General features: G+C 42.4%; 1 protein-coding gene across 15 annotated transcripts; it reads right to left on the reverse strand.

The window, feature by feature from the left end:
• Positions 1 to 5: 5 nt before the first annotated feature.
• On the reverse strand, positions 6 to 24,619 carry LOC110508822 (probable serine/threonine-protein kinase kinX). Of its 15 annotated transcripts, none has more exons than XM_036966002.1 (14): positions 24,414 to 24,619; positions 15,701 to 15,856; positions 15,311 to 15,355; positions 14,528 to 14,596; positions 11,816 to 11,854; positions 11,531 to 11,581; positions 10,995 to 11,036; positions 8,532 to 8,609; positions 7,353 to 7,415; positions 6,503 to 7,153; positions 6,014 to 6,121; positions 3,578 to 3,619; positions 3,352 to 3,396; positions 6 to 2,290 (listed from the first exon to the last, which is right to left on the reverse strand). In XM_036966002.1, exons 1-14 carry the CDS (start codon positions 24,451 to 24,453, stop codon positions 2,283 to 2,285), a joined length of 1,437 nt encoding a protein of 478 aa, XP_036821897.1. In that variant the 5' UTR covers positions 24,454 to 24,619; the 3' UTR covers positions 6 to 2,282. The 15 variants fall into 15 exon arrangements, with proteins under 15 accessions (XP_036821897.1, XP_036821898.1, XP_036821896.1 ...); XM_036966003.1 differs by lacking the exon at positions 24,414 to 24,619 and adding an exon at positions 18,888 to 19,041; XM_036966001.1 differs by lacking the exon at positions 24,414 to 24,619 and adding an exon at positions 16,962 to 17,176 and having other exon boundaries at positions 6,014 to 6,118.
• Positions 24,620 to 25,832: the final 1,213 nt, after the last annotated feature.

Below are 25,832 nucleotides of genomic sequence, written 5' to 3' on the forward strand. Positions count from 1 at the left end.
CATGGTGTTGTCCCAAACCTTTATTGCAGCCCCTCAACAGAACATTTACAGAAACTGTGACAGTCATCCAACCCTGCATACAGGATGCATTTTCACAATCATTTAAAAACCTTTTAGCCTGTACAGCAGGATACTACGTAAACCTCTGACATGTTTTTCTGTGTGTGAACTTCTGTTCATATGTGAACTGCAATTTGAGATTGTAGTGATGTTTTCTGTTATTGCTAGTTGTGCAATGGCTTCCCCTTGGAGTTAATCAAGTCTGTTCTGAACAGCAGTGCCCACCTTTCACGTATGGCTTTCAAAAAAGTTGAACACTTTCTTTAAAATTCAGAAAAATAGTTTTGATCCTAGAAAGTGTATTTTTATTTAAAAATCTAGAACAGATCTCGTAAAGTTTTGTATAATGTAAAATTAACACCACGTTAAAAATTCACATCAACTTCAAAAGTGTTAGGGAATAGAAAAATACCCATTAGTGTTATAGAAAAAAGACAAAATATGTACTAAAAACTATATTGCAACCACTTGACTTGTTTTATATGTCAAAACAAACCGTCCACCCCCCAGAAAAGATTTGCATTGCAGCATTTCCTACAGTCCATCACATTAAATCAGCATCATATCATCTGGCCCCTTAATACCACAATGCACAGAAAACTGCTACAATGGAAAGATTTAAAAAATAAAACACACCAATTTGAATTCACAGAAACATTACGGAGGAGTTTGAACACAGACTAAACACGTAACTCCTTCAAAATAATAAACATGATCTTAACCCTCCAGCCTCAAGTCCAGATCACGAGCTAGCATTGTCCTTGTAGTAAAAACAACAATGACAACCTTAATGACAATAACGTCAATAGTAAATGCTAGCCAAATTCGAGTTGGGTGTGGTTAGGATATTAGTTAACAGGTTACACAGTCACGTTCCATTCTAGACGTACTACAGCATTTCTCTTTGAGCAGTTGGTTACAGCTGGTTTTAGGGGCTTGTTGACGCAGACTTTTTTGTTTAAGTGTATTGAATTATGAATTTGGATGAATCAGATTCCTGTTGGACCAGGTGTGTGTGTGTGTGGCAGACCTATTGGGAGGACCTGGGACACACACTGCACAGCAGTCAGGAGTGCCTGTTTCACCAGGAGACTGGGTGGGGTTGTGTCAGACCGTTAGCCCAGAGCAGCTACATCCACACTCAGCTAAACCTAAGAGTTACGACCATATACTTGGACACCCTGCCCTTCCCTCATCTCCCTGTGTTGTTTTTGTATCTGTTTTTCCCAGAACAAAATAACATATGCCAACATATCTTCCATTTGGAGAGTTTACTTCCAACCGAAATACTGTCCAAAAGTGACAAAAGAAAGTTTCAATAAAATAAAACTCGCATTGCTGGAAAATAAATGTGTTCCCATAGATCCTAAGAAATACAAAAAGATGTTCACTTGTTGTGGCTCGAGGCCTGAGTGAGTCAAAAACACTTTCAGTACTTAAGAAATATCAGAGTGAGAGGTACTAGGAGTTGGAACAAACAAAAATGAAATGAGGAAGAGTCTCAAACACATCTTAATGAGAACTACGGCTAATAGGGATTGTTTTCCAAAGCGATATGTCTACAGACACACAGTCGCACGCACACACAAAACATCTACACACATTCTCAGTCATACACACTAAAGCACACACACACTCGCCCAACACGTCACCTGACTTGTCCGAGTTTACCTTCCACGTGTAGTAGACTCACTACATACTGGTAATACAAAACTTAGAGTGAAATTGCCACGAAAGATCAGTGCAGCTTTGCATAATACCTTCACGCTTAACAAAAAAAACATAAAAAATGTTGAAGTTCTGACCCACGATTCAACAGGGTGAAAGCACACTGCTGAACTCGGTTCAGACATGTGAAGATCTTTCACTAGCAAAGCAACACGTGCCTCTGCTTGTTATACACAGGAAAGGAAAAACAACCTACAACTCACATGATCACATGATACTTTCCATTACAGGAAATGGGAATTCTTTAAACTAAAAAACGTGGAAACAAAGTAGAACAGAAAAGAAAACAAAAAGGCAAGAGAGAAAAACAACATACTAATCAAACAAGTAATGGAACAGTGAGATTTTACACTAATGGAAGAAAAACGTAATTCTGAGTGTGTGAGTGAAAAAACGGAGACAACGCTACTCTTTCTCTGGAGGTGGGGAAGCACGGCTGCACGTGCTCAGTGGGCTGGTCCTCGCTCCGTCTTACTGCGCTGAGACCGCAGGCTCTACCTTTCTATGGGAAGAAGATAGTGAGGTCAGTAAGTGACAGTGACTGAGGACAACAGCAGAATTCAAATCAAAGTTATCATTCAATTTAGTTCATATTTCAATTACAATCTTGTAGAGAAAATATTGAGACAACATAATGTACTAATACAATGTATATGATTACTACATCATTACTACAAAATGACAGCACAATAATTTTGATAAAAACAGAATTGATGCCCTCCATTTCAGTTCTACTCACATCATAAGTAATCTTGCAATAAGTTGTTTAATAGGATCAATAAATCCCCTTAAACAATATGAAAATATGTCAAATGAGTGGAATTGCCCAAGCCATTTTATAAACTGTTTCATAAACCAGCCTCAAGGGGGAGCTACAGCCTACACTACAAATAGCTGCACTGGCCTCCATTACACACCACAAGGAAGAGTTAGGGGAAAGCCTAAACGGGATCCTTGGGACATCCCACCTGATGTAAGTAACCCCATTGAAGTTGAAATTTACGAGTTAAGTTTAAGTAAGGGTCAGGGTAAGGATCACGGCTAGCACTAGCTGAGAGTTAAGTCCTTTGAACAAAACCTATCTTGATAGGATTAATCCACTGACCAATAATTGCAGTCAACATTGCTTACACAAAGTCCATATTAAGCTTCAACACAACACAATAAAACCATAACGCCAAATAGTGTGACCAATCTGTCTTCTCTTTGGCAGGACGTGCCATAAGGCCTACACATTATAGACAACACTACCTATTGATCAAGCGTTTCCTACCTGGCATGGGCTTCGAAGTCAGGAAAATCTTATCGTACAATATACACAGACAGGCTATTTTTTGTCTGCTGTGGAAACAAGTCCAAAGGTCAGACTCACTGGAAAAGCTGGGTTTCTAGGGACACGTTTTCTTAGATAGCATGATACAATACTGTATTATACTGTACTGCTGATTAATATCCAAAGGGAAAACTATCTATTAAACAATGATTATGTACTCAGTATAGTAGGGCTACATCCAGCTGGAAAATGTAGATTCTGTGAAATGTTGATTCTTAGTTCAAGTTTACCTGTTGGTGCATCTTCAATCTGTTCTTCTACTTCGGTATGCTCTTCTGTAGAAACAAAACAAACCACAGCTGGAACTAAAAGACAGCTTCAACAGTCTTGAGTACACTACAGAGCAGAAAGCCATGCTTTCAGAGAACAGGACCAATGGCCACTATGAAAGAATACAACACAGAGAGAAGAGCTGTTCCTAGTTAGGACACTGGACTGAGTTATCTTAGCACCAACCTGTGAACTCCTCAAATGGCTCATCAAATTCATCTACCTCCTCTGCAACAGAAAAGCAACAGTTGCAGTTAGTTGAGGGAGAGACAGAGACAGAAAGAGAGAGAGACATACAGACACACAGAGAGAGAGACGCAGAGACACAGAGAGAAAGAGAGACAGAGAGAGAGACATACAGACACACAGAGAGACAGAGACACAGAGAGAGAGACGCAGAGACACAGAGAGACAGAGACACAGAGAGACAGAGACAGACACAGAAAGAAAGAGACACAGAGAGAGACGCAGAGACACAGAGAGACAGAGAGACAGACAGAGAGAAAGAGACAGAGAGAGAGAGACGCAGAGACACAGAGAGAAAGAGAGACAGAGAGACATACAGACACACAGAGAGACAGAGACACAGAGAGAGAGACGCAGAGACACAGAGAGACAGAGACAGACACAGAAAGAGACACAGAGAGAGACGCAGAGACACAGAGAGACAGACAGAGAGAAAGAGACAGAGAGAGAGACGCAGAGACACAGAGAGAAAGAGACACAGAGAGAAAGAGACAGACACAGAGAGAGACGCAGAGACACAGAGAGAAAGAGACAGAGAGACGCAGACACAGAGAAAGAGACAGAGAGAAAGAGACACAGAGAGACAGAGAGAAAGAGACACAGAGAGAGACGCAGAGAGAAAGAGACACAGAGAGAAAGAGACACAGAGAGAAAGAGACAGAGAGAGACGCAGAGACAGAAAGAGACACAGAGAGAAAGAGACACAGAGAGAAAGAGACACAGAGAGAAAGAGACAGAGAGAAAGAGACACAGAGAGAAAGAGACACAGAAAGAGAGACGCAGAGAGAAAGAGACACAGAGAGAGAGACGCAGACACACAGAGAAAGAGACACAGAGAGAGACACAGAGAGAGACACAGAGAGAGACAGAGACAGAGAGAGAAAAAGACACAGAGAGGGACACAGAGAGAGGCACAGAGAGAGAGAAAGACACAGAGATAAAGACACACAGAGAAAAAGACACACAGAGAGAAAGAGAGCACTGAAGAAAGAATGAAAGTAAATTACATTCACGGTTGCAACATCTGGAGGTACAGCTGAAGTTGGAAGTTTACATACACTTAGGTTGGAGTCATTAAAACTCGTTTTTCAACCACTCCACAAACTTCTTGTTAACAAACTACAGTTTTGGCAAGTCTGTTAGGACATTACTTTGTGCATGACACAAGTCATTTTTCAAACAATTGTTTACAGACAGATTATTTCACTTATAATTCACTGTATCACAATTCCAGTGCGTCAGAAGTTTACATATACTAAGTTGACTGTGCCTTTAAACAGCTTGGAAAATTCCAGAAAATGATGTCATGGCTTTAGAAGCTTCTGATAGGCTTGACATCAATGGAAAATCAAACAAAATCTGCCAAGACCTCAGAAAAAATATTGTAGACCTCCACAAGTCTGGTTCAGCAAGGAAGAAGCCACTGCTCCAAAACCGCCATAAAAAAACCAGACTACGGTTTGCAACTGCACATGGGGACAAAGATTGTACTTTTTGGAGAAATTTCCTCTTGTCTGATGAAACAAAAATAGAACTGTTTGGCCATAATGACCATCGTTATGTTTGGAGGAAAAAGGGGGATGCTTGCAAGCCGAAGAACACCATCCCACCCGTGAAGCACGGGGGTGGCAGCATCATGTTGTGGGGGTGCTTTGCTGTAAGAGGGACTGGTGCACTTCACAAAATAGATGGCATCATGAGGATGGACAATTATGTGGATATATTGAAGCAACATCTCAAGACATCAGTCAGGAAGTTAAAGCTTGGTTGCAAATGGGTCTTCCAAATGGACAATGACCCCAAGCATACTTCCACAGTTGTGGAAAAATGGCTTAAGGACAACAAAGTCAAGGTATTGGAGTGGCCATCACAAAGCCCTGGCCTCAATCCTGTAGAAAATTTGTGGGCAGAACTGAAAAAGCGTGTGCGAGCAAGGAGGCCTACAAACCTGACTCAGTTACACCAGCTCTGTCAGGAGGAATGGGCCAAAATTCACCCAACTTATTGTGGGAAGTTTGTGGAAGGCTACCTGAAATGTTTGACCCAAGTTAAACAATTTAAAGGCAATGCTACCAAATACTAATTGAGTGTATGTAAACTTCTGACCCACTGGGAATGTGATGTCAGAAATAAAAGCTGAAATAAATCATTCTCTCTACTATTATTCTGACATTTCACATTCTTAAAATAAAGTGGTGATCCTAACTGACATAAGACGGAGAATTTTTACTAGGATTAAATCTCAGGAATTGTGAAAAACTGAGTTTAAATATATTTGGCTAAGGTGTATGTAAACTTCCGACTTCAACTGTATATGCTTGCATGTGCTCATATGTAGTCACACACACACACACACACACACACACAAACACCTACCTGGAAGCTCTTCCTGAAGAGCTTCCTCCTCTTGAGTTTCTTCTGATTCAGCTTCTACTTCCTGTTCAGACTCTTCTTCTTCTGCTGCTTCTTCTTCTTCTACCTCTTCTTTGGGGCAAAGCAACAATAGATATAAGAAAACACCATTATTTTACAAAACACTGATTGAATCTATTATTTTCCAAAAGGTGACATAAGCAATAAAAACGGACAGGAGACGTTGAGTGCCCTTTTCACTACCCCAAGATGAGATGTGAGAAGGGCCTGTGCATGATCTCTCTACATACATGTAGCTATTCTCAGCAGATAATGTGTCATACACTTCAGCAATGCAGTACCTGGCGTTCAACACTGCTCGTTCTGAGAGCAGTGTGAAGAAAAATGACTCGTCAGCACTTGAAAGGATTTTTGGTTCAATACTTTTTAGACCCAGATTAAGCCTACCTGGAATAAAAACCTATTGTTCTGTTCTGGATTATCTTTCCTTACCCTCTTCTGCTAGTGCTGCCTCCTCTTCCAATGTCTCCTCTGCAGCTGGCTCCTTCTCCACAGCTTCCTCGTCAACTGGTGCAGCCTCTTCTTCTGCGGGGTTGGCCTCTTCCTCAACAGCCTGTTCCACGGCAGCGACTTCCCAATCAACTGGGACGGCTTCCTCTTCAACGGGTGCATCCTCTTCCTCCTCAGGTGTGGCCTCTTCATCAACCACCTCCTCAACAGGTTCATCTTCTTCATCCTCAGGTGCGGCTTCCTCCTTGACTGGGGCGGCTTCCTCTACAACCTCTTCCTCAACGGGGGCAGCCTCTTCCTCGAAGGTCTCTTCTACAGTGGCAACTACCTCCTCCACAGGGGCAGCCTCTTCTTCAACTGGTACGGCCTCCTCAATAACCTCCTCCTCCTCCTCATCCTCTGGCTCATCCTCCAGTACTTCGGGCTCTTCCTCGATTTGAGGCTCATCCTCCTCCATTTGAGGCTCATCCTCCTCCATTTGAGGCTCATCCTCCTCGAAGTGAGCAGAATCCTCCTTGAAGGGAAAAGAATGCTCCTCGAAGGGAGAAAAATCATCCTCCAGAACTTCGGGCTCTTCCTCAAAGATTTCAGGCACATCCACCTCAGGCTCTTCCTCCTCAACAACCTCAGGCTCTGGAGGGAAAAGACAGTGTTAAGCAATTTAGCTGATAACGTGGATTTCCTGACAAAGCCAACTAAAGCAAGTTTGAACATGACACTAAGTTATACGAGTCTATGATATTGGTTGACATTTTTTCATTTTAAACTTGACAATTTCAAGCCACAATCCATTCAAACATCTTAGAAAATGTTGTCAGGCTCACACACACACCTGGTGGGAAAGCAGCAGCTTCCTCTGCTTTGGCGGCCTCGATCACTTCTTCAACAACGTGTTCTGGTGTGGATGAAGCAAGGGGCAGCGGGGAGAGATAAGGGGGCAGAGGGGAACCGTTAAGACCATCCACCTGGTCATTAACTTGAACTAAGGCATTACCTGGCATACTTCATAGTCTTCCTCTAGCACAGAACATTTCAAATGTCTTCCTTGAGACACATTTAAGAAACTGCTAAGTTTGTGTGTCAATAAAGAATAAGAAAGTCAAAAAAGTGTATGCTCCTTTATTAAAAGCTCAAATAAATCATGAACCTCTAGACCTACAGTACAGAAACTGCTGACTAAAACCATGGTAGGTATAGCTCTGGTACATTAGCTTGTATTATGTCACAACAGGTACAGGTGTCTAATAGTCTAGTAGGTGAAAGCATCTCGTGTACACAGCAGTGCCAGGTATTTGGAAAAAACTGATTATCAGAGCCAATGGATAAATGGTAGACGAGGCCTATGTCCCCTCAACCAATGACAGCCCCTCTGGGGAAACATGTGTAGACTGGACAGGTGGCAGACATATGGAATAAATAGAGTCTACATGTTTGTACAATGATTTTACTGATTAACTCTTGACATAGATAGCTACAGAAGCACCATGTGGGTGTCTGGTGGTGGACACAGTCCTACTGAGGCCATAGGTTTCATAAAGACCATCCCTTAAGAGCGAGTCAGCCTCGTGAGATTCTAGTTCTAATTTAGTCTAGTCCAGCCCACAGTTCAAATTCAATAAAAATAGTGAGGAATAACTTGCATGTTTAAGCAATTAGGATACTGCATAAACGTCTGACGAGGGGAAGTAATATAATTGTAATATGAGGAAATGAGGTAGTAGGCTATGTTTGAGTATGGCCACATTCTTAATGTACAGAAGGTATACAACAGTGTGGTAGAGTGTCTGCTAAATGATTCAAATGTGAATGTGTTTGTGGCATCTGTATGGTGTTCAAGGGATTTGCCCACCACCGATGCTGCCGGAGTATTCTCCTTTGGGTGGGATTCATTGAGAGAGCATAAGCATAAGCTACCTCTTATGAGCTTTACCATCTACTACAATGAAATGCTGCTGTGTGTGTGCACGTGTGTGTGTGCACGTGTGTGTGTGCAGACCCGCAGGAGTTGTACCTTCTTCCACAGGTGCTGCAGGAGCCTCCTCTGGTGCTCCCTCTCTGCTAATGTCGACAGTAGCCTTCTCTTTCAGTCCTGGGGGTTTTACATGTGATGCAGGGGGGTGAGGATGACATGGCAACAACTCATGTTCAGGAGAAGTGCCTTTACGAAGGCCACAACTCCATATCATGTATACTGTATTTGGTTAGGTGGCTTAGTAATATTCATGGCTAGTAATAATATAGTAACATTAGGATTGAGATCTAGGAGGTCTTACGTATCAACTTTTAGAAAACAAACATCATTCAAAAGGACAACAAAAAAAGACAACATTTAAAGGCTGATTTGGGTTGACTTTTGCGCTTCAACACTGAATTTGTATTGTGTTCCAATATGCTGTGAAAAAGCGAGGTCTATAGTGCTGAGAGAGAGAGATCAGGATAGGAGAACAAAAGAAGAGTGTTCCAGTAGAACAGGAGAAAGTTCCTTTTCGGCACCTTGTGTATACATGTGATGCCCATTTGTGTAACACCAAAGCATCTTATTGAACCGTGTGAGACAAGTGCACTTGAAGACAGGAAACCTTCAAGTATCCAGCAACTTTATTAACACGGAACACACACAGCTGATCCTTTCAAATCTATCATTTGTCCCTGGATAAAAGCACGAGTTTCATCTCCACTAAATGCTAAATAAATGACTGGGTCCTTGTCCAATTCTACTACTGTATTCTAGAGTGCCTCTAAAGAAAGTCATATTTCTGATGTAAGATTATAGCACCTTGTGGTCCTCTGGGCACCGTTCATTTAACAGTTCATACTTCTATAGAGGACAGCATTGTGATTCTCACAAGCAGGGAGTTGCTAAAACAATATGCACTATACATTGCGGGAATGGGCACCCTGCCCAATACGGGGTTTCCTACTCCCATTCGCAGAGGTTTGTAACTGGAGTGAGACCTCTCACAGGAGGGGTTTCTCATTGATCTTGTAACATCCTGTGTCACTGTCATCAGGGGCGGTTGAATGATCACCGACATCAGTGCAGGTGTGAAGATTCTCGCATCATTTCCTCACCCCCCTATCATACACCTTGAGCTTTTTAGCAGAAGCTTTGGGGGCCTCTTTACTTTTGGCCTCTGCCTTCTGCCCCACTGCCTCTGCCCCTTTCCCTGAATTCTTCTCTGCCTTCTGCCCCACTGCCTCTGCCTCTTTCCCTGAATTCTTCTCTGGCTTCTTCTCCTTCTTATCTTTCTTGCCCTTCTCTTCCTCCTGCTCTTTGTCTCTCCTAATCTTCTCCAAGGCCTTCTCAAACTCCTCCTTCTCTATCTTCTCCTCCTCCTCCTTCATCCTAGCTGCCACCGCCACCTTGGCCTTCTTTGCCGACTCATCCCTCGTCAGCCCCAGGACCTTCTCTTCCTCCTCCCTGGCCAGGATGTTCCTCACCTCGGCCAGCGCCATCTTGGCAATCTTTTTAGCCTCCACTCGCTCATGGATGATGGCTAGCTGCTGTTTCAGGGCCTCCCTCAGCTTCCAGCCCACATCTTTGGTCAGAGGGTGTTCTGGGATACGAGAATACCATTTAGCTGTTTTGAAAAAATATTTGCCACCAGGCTGCTAGGATCACACTGCAAGCATTTGTCGGACCGCACTCCAAGCATTTAGTAGGTTGCAAAGCACCCTGGGTATTTGTATTTGCTGACTGGGAGTGTTAGGATAACAGCAAGTGGCATCTTTCTGCACTTTAGAAAGGTGTCGCTAGAATTGACCCTGTCAAAATATAAGTTATATAGGGGCTTGGTCTGACACCTCTTACTACACGGATGGGATTCAGTTAGTCCAACAGTTATATGATTCTGTCCAATATAACACCTAGCACACCACTGACAAGGTGAATTTCAATGATTTCATACCAAATACCCTATTACTACAAAAGCGGTAGTCAAATAGAGCATGCGACTAGAAACCAATTCACGTGTTTATGCCAAGAAGCATAATCGTAATTTTCATCAATTCAATATCAATTCAAACTTCATTCTACTAGTAAATAGACATTCTAAAGACCACAATGTGGTTATTAGAACGAAAGCAATACCTTTTTAGCTACTGTACACTGTAACACACACGGTTCCTCATGCAATACCTTTTTAGCTACTGTACACTGGAACACACACGGTTCCTCATTCAATACCTTTTTAGCTACTGTACACTGGAACACACACGGTTCCTCATTCAATACCTTTTTAGCTACTGTACACTGTAACACACACGGTTCCTCATGCAATACCTTTTTAGCTACTGTACACTGGAACACACACGGTTCCTCATGCAATACCTTTTTAGCTACTGTACACTGGAACACACACGGTTCCTCATTCAATACCTTTTTAGCTACTGTACACTGGAACACACACGGTTCCTCATTCAATACCTTTTTAGCTACTGTACACTGGAACACACACGGTTCCTCATTCAATACCTTTTTGGGCTTCTCTCTTGGCAGCATGTCTTGGCTTTTCATCTGAGGTTTAGGAAAACAACAAGTTAAATACGGTTATAGTCTCATACGGGTGTATCTGCTTGGTACTAAACCACCAATAGGAACAGCCGAATCGAAAAGCCTACCAATAGTAGGGGAGAGCAACTATTACAACAGAACAAAACCAAGCTCAACCAATAACAGATGGAAGTATTGTACCCCGCTCAGCTTTCACTGACACCATTGGTAAGCTTACACACAGGCAAATATTTATTATCCAGCGGGGCTAAGCTTTTCTTTCACAATCTAATAGTAAAGCCTTTGACATACAGCTTTCGGCGTATTAAGAGTTATTTGTACCATAGCAGCTGGGGTATAGTCACAATTTAGGGGCAAATTCAGTATGAATTCAAAAACAAAACGAGCCAGACCTCAATCATAGAGTCTGAGATATAGGCAAAACACGGAAAAGCTGACAAAATTCTACAACTAGGCAACCTACAATGCAATCTGGACATTGATCCACGATAAAGTACCTTCTGTCGCCTTATTTTTCTTGAACTTTGTTTTTGGAGATTCTGTTTCAACTAAGTCGATAGGGAAAAGAAAAAACAATGACTACTGAAAGAAATCATCACTAACTTAGTCATGTTAAGTTTTCAACATTTTAGCAGGATATACAGGTTCTCTAACTAGCAGACCAGCTTTCCATGAATGTGATGCCATGCATTCACACATCTAAAAAGTAGACATTTGGCTGAGTCGGCTACTCAGAGCTTCTTGACGTTTTACTCTCAGCAGAGATAATTGGGGTGGGGTACCTCTGTGTCTCGCTCTTTTCCGATCGCGTCGAGGTTCATCTGATATTTTTCAAAAGGAACATGGCATTAGTAGCTAACAATCAGGTGACCATTAAAAAAATGATCTGAATATTTGACAACTCAAAACATGCCCATGCTACACCTCATAGACAACACATGCTAACACACTCACGACTGCATAGTGCTTACCCATATGTCCTATTCTGATGGTTTCATTACATTACTTGTAGGAGTGAGTACAACTCGGAAATGACGACCACGTGAGTGTAACATGACTGTATAAGGACTTTTACACCTAACCAATACATTTGGATTCATATTCATTCAATGAGGATCATTGACCCTTCTGTCAATGGTGCCAAAGAGCAAATAAAACAATAGACGATAGTCCCCCATTAACCTCACCAGTTGAACCTGTCATGTAGCTATACTGTCGTTGTTCAGGCATTGGACTTGGGCACCAAGTCAATTCTAAATTATTGAAGCCAATATGAAATCTGAATGGGCTCCACCCAAAAGCTTGTTCAGCAGGTTTATTGCATATTCAACAGTGCTATTCCTTGTACCTTTTGTGTTTGCTAATACTTTCTAGAAGCCTGTGTTTTTTACAAAAAAGCGTTCAATGTAGATTAAACATTTATTTTACCATGCAATTACAAATGACTGGAACTTCCCTCTCCAGCTGCTGAGTTCCACCTATAGGCTACAATGTTTAGCATTTAAAGACTAAGCTAGCTGGGTGAGTCTCTTTAGGGTGTGAGTGTGAGTCAGCACTGATCCGTTTCAGAGATCTGGGGTTGAGGTGCTGACGTTGGGGTTGACATGAGGATAATGCCATATCTTCTGTGTCTCAAATCAGGTAAAATGTTCATGGGGTGTGGAATTTGGTAAAAGTCCTTGAACTCATTTTAGCCATTGAGTCAAGCTCCAAATGCATGGAATCCTCAACAGGGAGCACGCTTTCCCAAAACGACCTCATATTTCATAACTAACACGGACAAGAGACAAAGAAACACCATAATGAGGGAATACACTTCAACAAGCTTCAATAAACTAACACGGAATGATGAACTCAAGTAAAAAAATAGAAATATAATTCCTGCTAAGTGGATAAATATGTGCTGTGGTTAGGACCCTAGGGCATGCAGTACTGTGGTTGGAAAAAGGAGACAACCATCTGTTGTCAAAGTGAAACTGTTCATTGCATAAGTTCGTAGTTTGCTGGGTATTGCAAGCAGTCTTCTCAGTGGAAATGCACGTATCCTAGAAAAGCATTATTCAGTCTGGAAAGTGCTCCAAAAATCTTGAAGGCATAGTCTTCGTCCCTCAATAGGAAATCTTCAAAAAGAGGCTTGAGGGGTTGACTGTGCCATGATAAAACCCTTTAAAAAGTATTCTACTAGGGATTGGTGATTTTAAGGAGGGGTTTTCCACAAACGCTTGCTCCTCAAGCAATGGGAAACAAGTCTAAAGGAGCAACAAGTTGGGACCTCATACCAAGAGGGATATGGCTACCGGTTACTGGTTGTGGAGACCTAAGATCACACAACCCTTTCGCAGAACCTCGTCAGTCTGAGAAGTGCCAGCACTTTCTTCCTCCTCCTCCGCTGTTCCCTCCTCATCCTCAAATGGTTCAAACGGGTTTATGAGGCCATAGAGGAAGGTGAAGAAGCCTTGAAACCAATCAGAGCCCTCCTCCGCTAACATATCCAGGACCTCCTCGAGGGAGTCCGAGCTTTCCTGACTGCCATCTTTGGTCAGGCCTACGCAAAGAGGGGAAAACAAGGAAAGAGAGGAAGGAAGGGAGAAAAGGAAAGAGAGGAGAAAGATGTGGTAGAGCAGGGAAAAAGGAGGAAAGGAGAGGGTGGAAAGTTTTAAGCGAGGTTAGGCAGCAAGGGAAACTATATGTAGGTCTAAGGTCGCATGAAGCAGAGTTAGAAACTAAAGAGAGGAGAGGATAGCAATAGAAGAGCCTAGAGAGGGGCATGCAGAGGGACTCTACAGAATCTATCACTAGCAGCAGGGGGACAACAGCTGTGCCAGACAGGCAGTGGTCTGGGCAACAAAGCAGAGCAGGAGTCTTTATGGCAGAGAGCGGCAGAGGAGACAATATCAGAACATGGGACCACCTCTTTGGAGAAAACACTCCTGAAGTAAGTTCTCTCCCTTTTGTTTATAAAGAAAATAGCAACTTTAAGATATGACAAGCGACTTTGAGATGAGAGAACACCACATCTACGTCCTTCTTAAGTTCTTCTTAAAGCATGCAGCAGTTTGGCCCTGTGCTATTTGTTGTGCATGTCTATTGATAAATGAATGTCATGTCAGTGGTGTGGGCCTGAAACACAATGGTCAGCATGGAATCCATTTCCAGACACCATTTCACACCATGCACATGCAGACCTCGTGGATTCATTGTTCAGTTCATTTGGTACAATTGACTAAAATAGTCTCGTGGTAGAGATCTGATAAACCAAAGTCAGTCATGCAAAACAAAACCCAAATCAGTTGGTGGGAGGAGCTGCTCATTGGAATGGGCTCATTGTAATGACTGGAATGGAATCAAACACAAACGATATGGAAATCACATTTGACTCCGTTCCATTTCTGCCATTCCAATGAGCCAATCCTCCTAGCACAGCCCACCAGCCTCCCCTGATTATCACACAAACACGTCAATATATAACAATCCAGTAAAATCGATGAACTTACCTAGTAATACTTTAGCATCCTCCACATCGAAGTCACCATCTCCGTCGGCGTCATAGGACGAAAGTTTACCTAGCAAAGAAACAGGAGCCAGTCTTTAGCCACGGGTCAATGGGGGTTGGGTATGAATGGTGAAATGAGGTGGGATAATACATTATGCAATTGAATCGAAAGCGGGACGGGGAAACAATAGCATTTAAGTTATAATAACATGTTCATTGCCACTATTCTTACATGATTATTCGTATAATCATTAACATTCATTTCTGCATTTCCAGAAGTTACATCGTTAAATTGCTATTAATTATCATTAGCAATGTTATCATGAGCAATTATTTAAATGATCATACTAGTGTTTCTGGTAAAATCACATTAGCATTATAGTATCATGTTAGCGTTTCAATATTTATTTACTTTTAATTATGAGGTATAATCACAACATAGCAGGGCTACGTATTATTTGTATAAATTGGCTAGTTCAGCATTAAAAAAGCAAGGAAAATATTATTTTGCCAGCTTTGCATTACATTTGTTCATTTACATTGCATTGTATCTATGGGAACATATTGAATTGATATTAATAATTAGAAATACAGTGTGAAGGTAGTCTTTCCTATGATGTTAATGCAAAACTTCAAATGAGTTATCTTTTCTTCGATAAGAATTGAGTCAAAAGCAAGTGATTAGATGACATGTATGGGAAACAAATGGATTATTTCAATTAGGACAGGAAGGTTAGTGAGTGAAATGGTAGAGGGGGCATGATCATAGGCACAAATATCATACCTTGCAGTGTCTCAGAGAGGGTACTGTGCATGTCCTTTGCCTTGGCTGCATGCAAGATTAAGACCAGACGAAAACATTCACATTGGAGAAATGACATTATTTAAACATGAATCCAAACATGATTAGTGTACAGGCATATTCCGAGCCACACACTGAGCAGGGGCACACACGCACCAAAGGTAAAACAACGTCAAGGTTGAAAAGTTTAAAGTTGAATGTTAAAATGCATCAAAGCACTCAGTATCACTTTGGGTTATTACTCAATGACATTGTGACTGGCGAAGGCTGAAAGTTCTGTCAACAGACTGTGACAGGCTGCTTGCTGTAGCTAGTAGGAAATGTAGCCTTCCTACAGTTAACTGTTGTTTTTCGTGTCACGGTGTCACTTACCGATGGTGCCTTGGTAGTCGACCAGGTCGAAGTAGACGACGGCCACGGAGGTCCAGACCCCCAGGAGGGCCAACACCATGAACCAGGTGAAGAAGGAGCTTCCACCTGCTCCCTCAGGCTTCTTGCCATTCTTACTGGCTAGCTGTGCTTTGCCCTCTGTAACGGTGGGCGAGAGAGAAAAGAGTCAGACCTGAAGCCAATACTGTACAGGATAATGGCTACACACAAATTCACACAAACGCAATTTGTTCCATTTGAGTTGTGTGATGGTCAAAATACAGGTCTAAATGTTATCCCAATCAGAAAGCCTTTGTAGTTAAAAGAAGCTGACAGCTAAGAGAGATACTGCACCATAATACTGTGGATTATATGTTGTTTTGTTATTGCATTCATATACCAAAAAAGGAAGTAAATGAGTAAGAATAGAGAAAACCCATGCCACTGACTACTTTTTTGCCACTTACAAGAGCAAATGGTATATCAAGTATTGCCTAAAAATAGCACGAAAACTAAATGAATGTCACAAACCTCACGAGGATTAAACATAAGCCGAGAGTTTTCAACTAACTGAATTATAATTCAGTGTGTGAATGTTCAAGCAAAAGCCCAATAAATCTATGATTGCCCTTAGAGAGGCAACAAGACAAAATCAGTAGAGTAGCTAGTTATTCTAGGTGCATTTGACACTGTACACAGAGCACTATGGGTAAAAATATCAATGTATTCGAAGAGATGGCAATGGAAGAATGAACAGGTGCCGAGTCCCCTACCCTCAAGCTAGGTCAAACCATTCACACATAGGCAGATGCACCATATTCAGATACACAGCACCTGCTCATGTCAATGTCGTGACAGTTATAAAAATATGTCTCGGTAAGTCCCAACAAAATATCCCATTGCCCTCTGTCATAATTAATGCACCTATTAGTCAACTTCACTTTTTTGCAAATCCATCCACACACTACAGTTTCTGATGTTTAATTCTAAAAGTTAAATAAAGTTGTTCCACATCTGCACCAAAACCAACCCAAACACTCAATCCTTTTCCACAGAGCGGTGTCCTTTGTTCTTCTCGTCCCTAAGCTGAGCAGAACAAAAGCCAAAGTATTACCCCAAGGTCTGAACCCCTCAGAAAAAAACGGTTTCTCAAGGTCTGGACCCCTCGGTTTCTCTACCATCACCAAAAACAGATGACACGGGTCGAATCAACATATTCCTCATTCCGGATGACGTTGTTATGTGACAGAGTCGCTCCATCTACCTTCAGTCTGTTCGACAACCACCGTGGGTTCAAGCACCCGGGTGGGTTCGACTATCGGCGCTTCCATCTGTGCAGACTGCCCTGACCAGTCTGATTGGGAAAAGCCTCTGTGCGTCTCTTATCACCCTTATACTTCCTTCCCCCAAACCTCTGTGCCCTCCTCCTCTTTTTGTTCCTGGCAAACTCAGCCGGAACCTGATATGGGACCTGAACCAGCAAATAAGGCTATTTTTAGAGCTGTCCTCTTGTCCAGCCAGAAGACATTCAGGCACTCATATGGAGAGGCTCTGTTAATGCCATGCCAACGGGACATTACCCAGCATCCCTCTTGGCTGTCATTATAGTGCTGCCTCTCGGGCTGGGAATTGCCAGGGACCTCACGATATGATATTATCTCCATACTTAGGTGCCAATATGATTTTTACATTGCGATTCTCACAATTCAATATGTATTGTGTATTGCGATTTGATAATGTGATTTTATTACGATTTGATGTTCCAGACTTATTGCTCACTATATGCCTGCTGTAGAGAGAAGAGACAGCATGAAAAAAGTAGTTTTGATCAATCTTGGAAATAAAAGTGCTGAAAAAAAGGTTGGCTCACTATTTAAAAATGGATGATCAAACTAGCCTTCGCTAATGCTACTTTGCAAAATAATTATGAATAAAATGGATACTGTATAGATTCGCCCCCCTCCCCCATCACCAGCTGCCCCCCGCTCCGGTAACAATAGAACAGCGTCAGGTATAGAGGGGGAGATCTTTACTAGGAGAACTGGCTGACACCTAATCACACACACATACTGCCGTGTGATTGAGCGGACTGAGGGAGAGGGATTTAAAGGCTACAGGCCACAGGCCATGCAAATCCTGGCTTTCAGTGACTTTGCCTGGTTGTCAGGGGGATACTCGTTAGCCCTACATGGGCGGTTTAAGCAGGCTCAGAGAGAGTGGAGGCATTTCAAAACTGCAGACTACTCTGCCTACTCAGGAAATGAGGGACAACGCCTTTCACAAATGTACCTTACCTGTGACAAATGCACCTTACCTGTGACATAGGACAATCTGCTGAAAAACAGTGTGCAAGTTGGGGGAAGGGGTTGGGTTATTTTTTGTGTTAAATGTTGCTCATCCAGAACATCCCTCGCATGACCACAAATCATAGCAAGGAACAGCAAGCAAACACATGAATGCACAATGAGCCACACATTGCCAAGCACACATGAAAATCACATTCAAATACTTGGGAGGCCGTACAAACTGCTGAAACAATCAACCACTAGGCAGGCTAATCTGTCCGAACCCTGGTCATTGTCCAAACCTTGGTCAGAAAGTTGCTGGTCATGTTAAAACCAGAATCTGTTTGGTTTAAAGTATTTGCTACTTGATGTAGGCATACAGTTCTGAACACTAAGCCTACACAATATTACAACAGAATGAAAAAAGCCTAAGTAAGCAGACAAACTTTCTAAACAGTTTGCAATCCTCATGAGAACATTGGTACTGACAACCGTGAAAAGGGTGCTGCCCTAATCTAGCAGACCTGGTTCTCATGTCCCCTGAGCCATTTGTGCAGGCGTTTACTGCACACAATTCCCTACCAACTCTCTGGAGAGCCTCATAACCAACTCCCCCCTATATTTACATTGTAGTCAGTTAGCAGATGCTCTTATCCAGAGAATTCATCTTAATATAGCTGGGTGGGACGACCACATATCTCAGTCATAGTAAGTCCATTTTTCCTCAAAGTAGCTATCAGCAAAGTCAGTGCTGGTAGGAGGGAAAAGTAAAGATTACCAACTGAATGAGGCTGCCATTGTGTACTACCTATCACAGACACGTATTAACACACACACACATCCTCTGACGCAATAATAACATTTACAGTGTGAACGTATTCAACACACAAGCACACCACACGCACCGTGTCTTTCGGCTGAATGCTCCATGACCACAACACCCCAGTAGTTCCACTGTAACCTCTTTTCAAATCTTTAGTAAGTTAGTTGGAGGAAACGGACTCCTTCTCCCTGTTCTCGGTCTCTGCTTGTCGTTTGTGAGTACATATTGTTCAGTCTGAGCTTACATAAGGATCCTGTGGAATGTCTGCTTTGACACACTCCCCTTCTTTTCTCTCTTTCAAACATACAAACACACCCTCAAAACACACACCATGACATTTTGGGACAGAAATTGGTGGCTATTGTCAAGGTCACAAGTTAATGTTACTCCCGTCCTCGACCCCCCCCCACCCCCAGACTCTCCCAAGGCCAGTTTGATCTAATCATGATGTGTTCAGTTTTCCAGAGAATGCCCTCAGGTTATAACCATAAAACCTGCTTGGTATCCATCCCACACATGATGCCCCACCCTCATACACCTACACACTGTAATGGTTTGGTTAAAAGGGCCAGTCCCAAGTCACCAAGTTCACAGATAGTAGAGTTAAAAGAGACTCCAGACCAGATACAGGGTTACCATATTGCTGAAAACTCCTTCTAAACACATGGAGCCAACACACTAGTTTGCATGTATAACCAAAGTGACCTTTAGTGATACTACTAACATTGCCAGTAACGTAACAGCATTGTGATAGCATTATATAGGCTATGTGGAAACATCGGGAAATTAGCCTAACAATGGTGCTTAGTTGAAATCTAAAATGAATGGTGTTGCACGGTATACCCGAAACGTCTCTACTTTTTCGACACTAGAACACAAAAAACGGTTCTGTACTAGAAATTTTTAAAACTTTCAGTACGTCTGTCAAATTTGTCTCGTCAAATACGGAATACAGATTGAGAGGATGGAATCTGTCTAGTAATTTGTCTGAATCTTCTCAAGGGGGCAGCAGTAAGCTAGTCAGGCTACTTGTCTTCTCAAGGGGGCAGCAGTAAGCTAGCCAGGCTACTTGTCTTCTCAAGGGGGCAGTAGTAAGCTAGCCAGGCTACTTGTCTTCTCAGGGGGGCAGTAGTAAGATAGCCAGGCTACTTGTCTTCTCATGGGGGCAGTAGTAAGCTATCCAGGCTTCTTGTCTTCTCAAGGGGGCAGTAGTAAGCTAGTCAGGCTACTTGTCTTCTCAAGGGGGCAGCAGTAAGCTAGCCAGGCTACTTGTCTTCTCAAGGGGGCAGTAGTAAGCTAGCCAGGCTACTTGTCTTCTCAGGGGGGCAGTAGTAAGATAGCCAGGCTACTTGTCTTCTCATGGGGGCAGTAGTAAGCTATCCAGGCTTCTTGTCTTCTCAAGGGGGCAGTAGTAAGCTAGCCAGGCTACTTGTCTTCTCAAGGGGGCAGCAGAAAGATAGCCAGGCTACTTGTTTTCTCATGGGGGCAGTAGTAAGCTAGCCAGGCTACTTGTCTTCTCAAGGGGGCAGCAGTAAGATAGCCAGGCTACTTGTCTTCTCATGGGGGCATTAGTAAGCTAGCCAGGCTACTTGTCTTCAAGGGGGCAGTAGTAAGCTAGCCAGGCTACTTGTCTTCTCATGGGGGCAGTAGTAAGCTAGCCAGGCTACTTGTTTTCTCAAGGGGGCAGTAGTAAGCTAGCCAGGCTACTTGTCTTCTCAAGGGGGCAGTAGTAAGATAGCCAGGCTTCTTGTCTTCTCAAGGGGGCAGTGGTAAGATAGCCCGGCGTCTTGTCTTCTCAAGGGGGCAGTAGTAAGCTATCCAGGCTTCTTGTCTTCTCAAGGGGGCAGCAGTAAGATAGCCAGGCTTCTTGTCTTCTCAAGGGGGCAGTAGTAAGCTAGCCAGGCTTCTTGTCTTCTCAAGGGGGCAGTAGTAAGCTAGCCAGGCTACTTGTCTTCTCATGGGGGCAGTAGTAAGCTAGCCAGGCTACTTGTTTTCTCAAGGGGGCAGTAGTAAGCTAGCCAGGCTACTTGTCTTCTCAAGGGGGCAGTAGTAAGATAGCCAGGCTTCTTGTCTTCTCAAGGGGGCAGTGGTAAGATAGCCAGGCTTCTTGTCTTCTCAAGGGGGCAGTAGTAAGCTATCCAGGCTTCTTGCGCATGATGCTGACAACGCGTGCTAGGTGTGCTTCATTTTTTAGGTCTGGACTTTGAATCGGTCATTCTAAAACGTAATATTTCTTGCTTTTTAACCATTTTCATGTAGACTTGATTGTGTGTTTTGGATCATTGTCTTACTGCATGACCCAGCTGTGCTTCAGCTCACAGACAGATGGCGTGACATTCTCCTGTAGAATTCTCTGATACAGAGCAGAATTCATGGTTCCTCCTGTTAATGGAAGTCCTCCAGGTCCTGAGGCAGCAAAGCACCCCCAAACCATCACACTACCACCACCATGCTTGACCGTTGGAATGAGGTTCTTAATGTGAAAGGCTGTGTTTGGTTTTTGTCAGACTGGGGCGAAGGTTCACTTTCCAACAGAACAACGACCCTAAGCACACAGCCAAGACAACACAGGAATGGCTTTAGTCTCAATGTCCTTGAGTGGCCCAGCCAGAGCCCAGATTTGAACCCGATCGAACATCTCTGTAGAGACCTGAAAATAGCTGTGCAGCGGCACTCCCCATCCAACTTGAGAGGATCTGCAGAGAAGAATAGGAGAAACTCCCCAAATACAGGTTTGCCAAGCTTGTAGCGTCATACCCAAGAACACTCGAGGCTGTAATCGCTGTCAAAGGTGCTTCAACAAAGTACTGAGTAAAGGGTCGGAATACTTATGTAAATGTGATATTTCTGTTTTATTTTAAAAAAATGCGCAAAAAAAACAAACTGTTTTTGCTTTGTCATTATGGGGTATTGTGTGTAGACTGAGGAAAAACACTATGCATTCCAAAAGTCAAGGGGTCGGAATACGTTCCTCCGAATACACTGTGTGTGTGTGTGTGTGTGTGTGTGTGTATCTATCTATCTCACGGTGGTAAGGGATATGAACTAACAGGTTATAAACAACGCTATTACCACATCAAATAGGTTGTAATATGGCTTTTCTTCATGACCTGGCATCCTCTGTTACTTCATCCACGCACCGCTACTGTTGAAATACTAAACTTGGTATCAAGGTAAAAATTCTAGTATCGTGACAACACTAAAAATGAATATTTTAAAAGGCTAAAATCATCTCAAAACCATATTACTGACTCTCCATAAAGACTAGCCTGTCTCTCCTTCAATAGTTGTAGAACCCCGAAATGCATAGGCATAGTTCAAACTGAACAAACCGTGTCCAGGCTCTGAGATGCAGCAGGCCTACATACTGTACGCAGGACTCTAGCAATAAAATGGGCAGATTAACTCTGATCCAAATATTGATACTTCTGTGTTATCAATTCAATAGCAGTACAATTAACTCAAGCATCAGTGAGGGCAAAAACAAACAACTTCAGCACTGCTGAAGAGCATGTGCAAAGTTTATACAACCTTTTCCAATCCTGCCACTCTTGTACAAGTAAGCTCAAACAAAACATCCCATACAAACAAGCTCACACCACACATGCAAGATTATTTCTCAAGAATAGCATTTAGTTTGGGGTAAATACACTGCAAAGAAAAAACATGTTCACACAGGTCAGGGCAAGCAGTTGTTGCCTTTACCAGTTCTTTGGCCTTCGTCCAATTAAACCAAGCATCTGAGAGATGAGGAAGCCTGGGATGGGGCAATTTCATTTTTTTTTTTTAGAAATATCAATTTGATAATACATAATAAAATGTGCATAGAAAACCATTGTAGAATATCATTGACCATCAAACCTCTAAACAAACAATATGGTGAAAGAATGCACATTCAAAAGAAAACATTTGAAAATATTTGGTTACATACATTTTTAGATTGGTCATAAAGTACAGAATTTGACTTGCCATATACTTTTACCTGCTTATTACATAATCATAAATGCAGAATCGAAAACAGCTTTCGCTTTCATGTATCAATAAGTCACATCCCTATAGCTATAGGCAGACAGTTCATAGTCAGACGTTGGGCAGTGAGTATGAGACCTGTTCAGGGCGGTGCAACGTAACCAATGTTAACTCATAAATGTGTGACAGATGCTTCTCGGTCGTGTAGAATAGTAAATTATGTCACCTCTACATATTACACTACATTTCTTTCTGCAACTTCCTGATCAACGGTCAACATACATGAAGGAGGAGGAGGCTGTCTTGTGAAATACTCTGATAACTGTACATAATGTTCCAAAGTTTTAAAAAAACACATCATTCTACCTTTATCACTGGACATACGACGTGTGTTGACCCATCTTCAACTCATTTGCAACCACTAAATTGATATAACGTTTGTAAATCATTTTTTGATTACTTTTCTAAACGTTTTACTATTGCAGCTCAGTCAAAAGTCTGGCCCGTAACATTCACACTGATATGATCGATATGAATGTGGCCTGATGATTATCATATTTCTTTAAAGAGTACAAAACAGTGGACATCAGGGGTTCTGTATCGGATGAATGAAGTCATTGGATTTAGAAATACATTTCTAGAAGTAGCCTAGCCTATTGTAGGAAGGGCACTGAAACTGATGTTATGAGATTATGCCAATATTTTACTATGTGCAACACATTCTACGACTACGTCATATGCCAACACACATTTCGGGTACACTTTTCTACGGCCACGTGTCACAACGCAACTGGAGTTTTGCAAAGGGGACATATATTTAGCATGACTCGTGGGCTACATGTAAATCCCGCGCCCCCTTGCAGTCAGGCTGCCCTTAAACCACTAGTTAACGTTTAAAGTATGGGGCTCAGACCACGCCATTGTAGCGTATTATCTTGATAACTTGGGGAGCGGCGCCATATTATTAAAACGTCTCCATAGGGGTCCTGGTTTGAAACCTCGACGACGATAGAAGCCACGTGTAACCCCTCCCACGTTCTTCCATTATTGACACGTGAACACTTGGAGAAATTACCGAAAACGAAAAAAGGGGACGATACCCTCGTCTACTGATGTAGTTACTGTTGTAGTCTACGAGGGAGATATTTAATTGGCCTTGCTGCGTACAATGGCACAATTGGGAATGATAGGACTGAAAGTCCTCATTAGTGCACGGGCCAATCAATTTTAATAAAAAATGGACCTGATACCCTCTCACGCTATGCTTCTCTGCAACCTGACGAATTGCAACAATGCTTCAAATCGAACGAATGCCTCGTCCGTTATACAATGTAACAGAGAGGCAAAGCGCCTATCATCTGGATACAAAGACACTTGTGATGTTTACTATAACTCGACAAATGTATAGTTAGTTGGTGGTGACTCCATAAAAAGGGACACAATTGTTTGGGAACTTTTGGGTACATTGTGGACGTTGTGCTACATCTTGTCCAGTTATGAGTCTAGTATTGTAGGCTAACTTGCATTGCCTAAATGAAAATATAAATCTTGCCGGCCGATTAACTTTCTAAGGCCTTCTGTAGCCAAGTGAAGGTTGGTTGCATGCACCACTACCATTACTGAAATTGAAATTACGAACCTTTCAGTTTCTGTCCTCGTGGGTTTTTCTTCGTGACCATGGCTATTCGAAGTTGCTTGAATTCAAGTGGAAATTCAAAATTAGCGAGCGTCACTGTCAATTTCTTGCAATAAAGGTGGCCCGGTAGAAATCAAATCTCTCTGCCCTCATAAACCGAAGCCCATAGCAACCCCGTCGACTTTTGAGTGACTTCGCCCTCAGCCAGTGAGGGTTTTACGAAGACAAGATGGGCGGAGAAAGGGAAAATGTCGTCCAATTCGCTTTCAGAGGATGTTGTCTTATTCAATCGTGTGGATACCGGCAGGTTAGAACCACCTCGTCCATGGTCATGTCTAGATGGGATACAGTTTTTCTCGAATTTGACCTCAAAAGGAGGTTTTCGCTAACCCTAACCGTAACTATTTGCCTAACCTTGACCTAATTCTCCGGACCTGATACGTCAATTATCCTAATCTGCTGCGTAAATTCTCGTAAACCTGCTACATAAAGTCAATTTTGACAAAAGTTGTATCCCTTCTAGAGAAAGCCTTCGTTCATGCCCGTTTTTTTCTGTACTGGAACGTGGCAAGATAGAAGATAAATCCATCGCGAGACCAGACGGTGTTCTTCACAGTACTGTAATAGCTCTTTATTACGTAACCTATGTAATCACGGAGTCATAGTGCAGTTGTAACCCGTTTTTAACAAATATGTCGCTTAAAGCCACGTTGCCTTGTGACGGAATTTTATTAATGGCGCATGTTAGATGTGCATTTGATAGAAAGGCCTACTAAAAGTGAGTTATCACAAACAAGACGAGAGACCGTGTGTAGAGAATGGCCGTGTTCGAGAGGATCAAAACCGTAATGTGTCATGGGTAAATTGTGACTGACTTATCTACAAATAATAATGAGTAGTTATTATTGATGCAAGGTTTTTTGTAGATCAGCCAGTCGGCAGTTGCCTGCACGGTCGGCTGCAATTTCGAACAAGCCCAATTAATTGCATAGCCTAGTAGCTTCCATGAGCTCATTAGTGTTTGCACACTTAAATCCAGTGTCAGCACAATGCTGATTCTGCTCTAATTCTTCAGAAACGGATATCTATAATTATCAAAGTAGAGTACTCCCTTCGTGCACTGCAAGTATGCGGTAGTATACAAATAATGACTTTCCAGTTGAATATTAAATTATGTGATGTACACTTGTGCTAAACTTGCGCTCACGTGCCCAGTCATGCAGGAGTCCACATCATCCTTAAATGGGTTCGTGGCAGGCAGAGAATTCTAGACATGCTTTGCCGGAATACAACTGCACAATTGTTGATTGAAGTAGGGAAATGTGTGTGTGTATATATATTTACAGTACCAGTCAAACGTTTGGACACACCTACTCATTCCAGGGTTTGTCTTTTTTTTTTTTTTTTTTTTTTAAATATTTT

The sequence above is a fragment of the Oncorhynchus mykiss genome, chromosome 28 (genome assembly GCF_013265735.2).
Source record: "Oncorhynchus mykiss isolate Arlee chromosome 28, USDA_OmykA_1.1, whole genome shotgun sequence".
Taxonomy (NCBI): Eukaryota; Metazoa; Chordata; class Actinopteri; order Salmoniformes; family Salmonidae; genus Oncorhynchus; species Oncorhynchus mykiss.

What these genes read in the sequence shown, in the direction of transcription:
- LOC110508822 (XM_036966000.1), bottom strand. Translation starts at nt 17,028, where the DNA reads ATGGAAGCGCCGATAGTCGAACCCACCCGGGTGCTTGAACCCACGGTG. An exon ending in GAAAAGAGCGAGACACAGAG is followed by an intron (nt 11,582 to 11,815) that starts GTACCCCACCCC and finishes CTATCGACTTAG; the next exon opens with TTGAAACAGAATCTCCAAAA. An exon ending in CAAGAGAGAAGCCCAAAAAG is followed by an intron (nt 8,610 to 10,994) that starts GTATTGAATGAG and finishes TAAAACCCCCAG; the next exon opens with GACTGAAAGAGAAGGCTACT.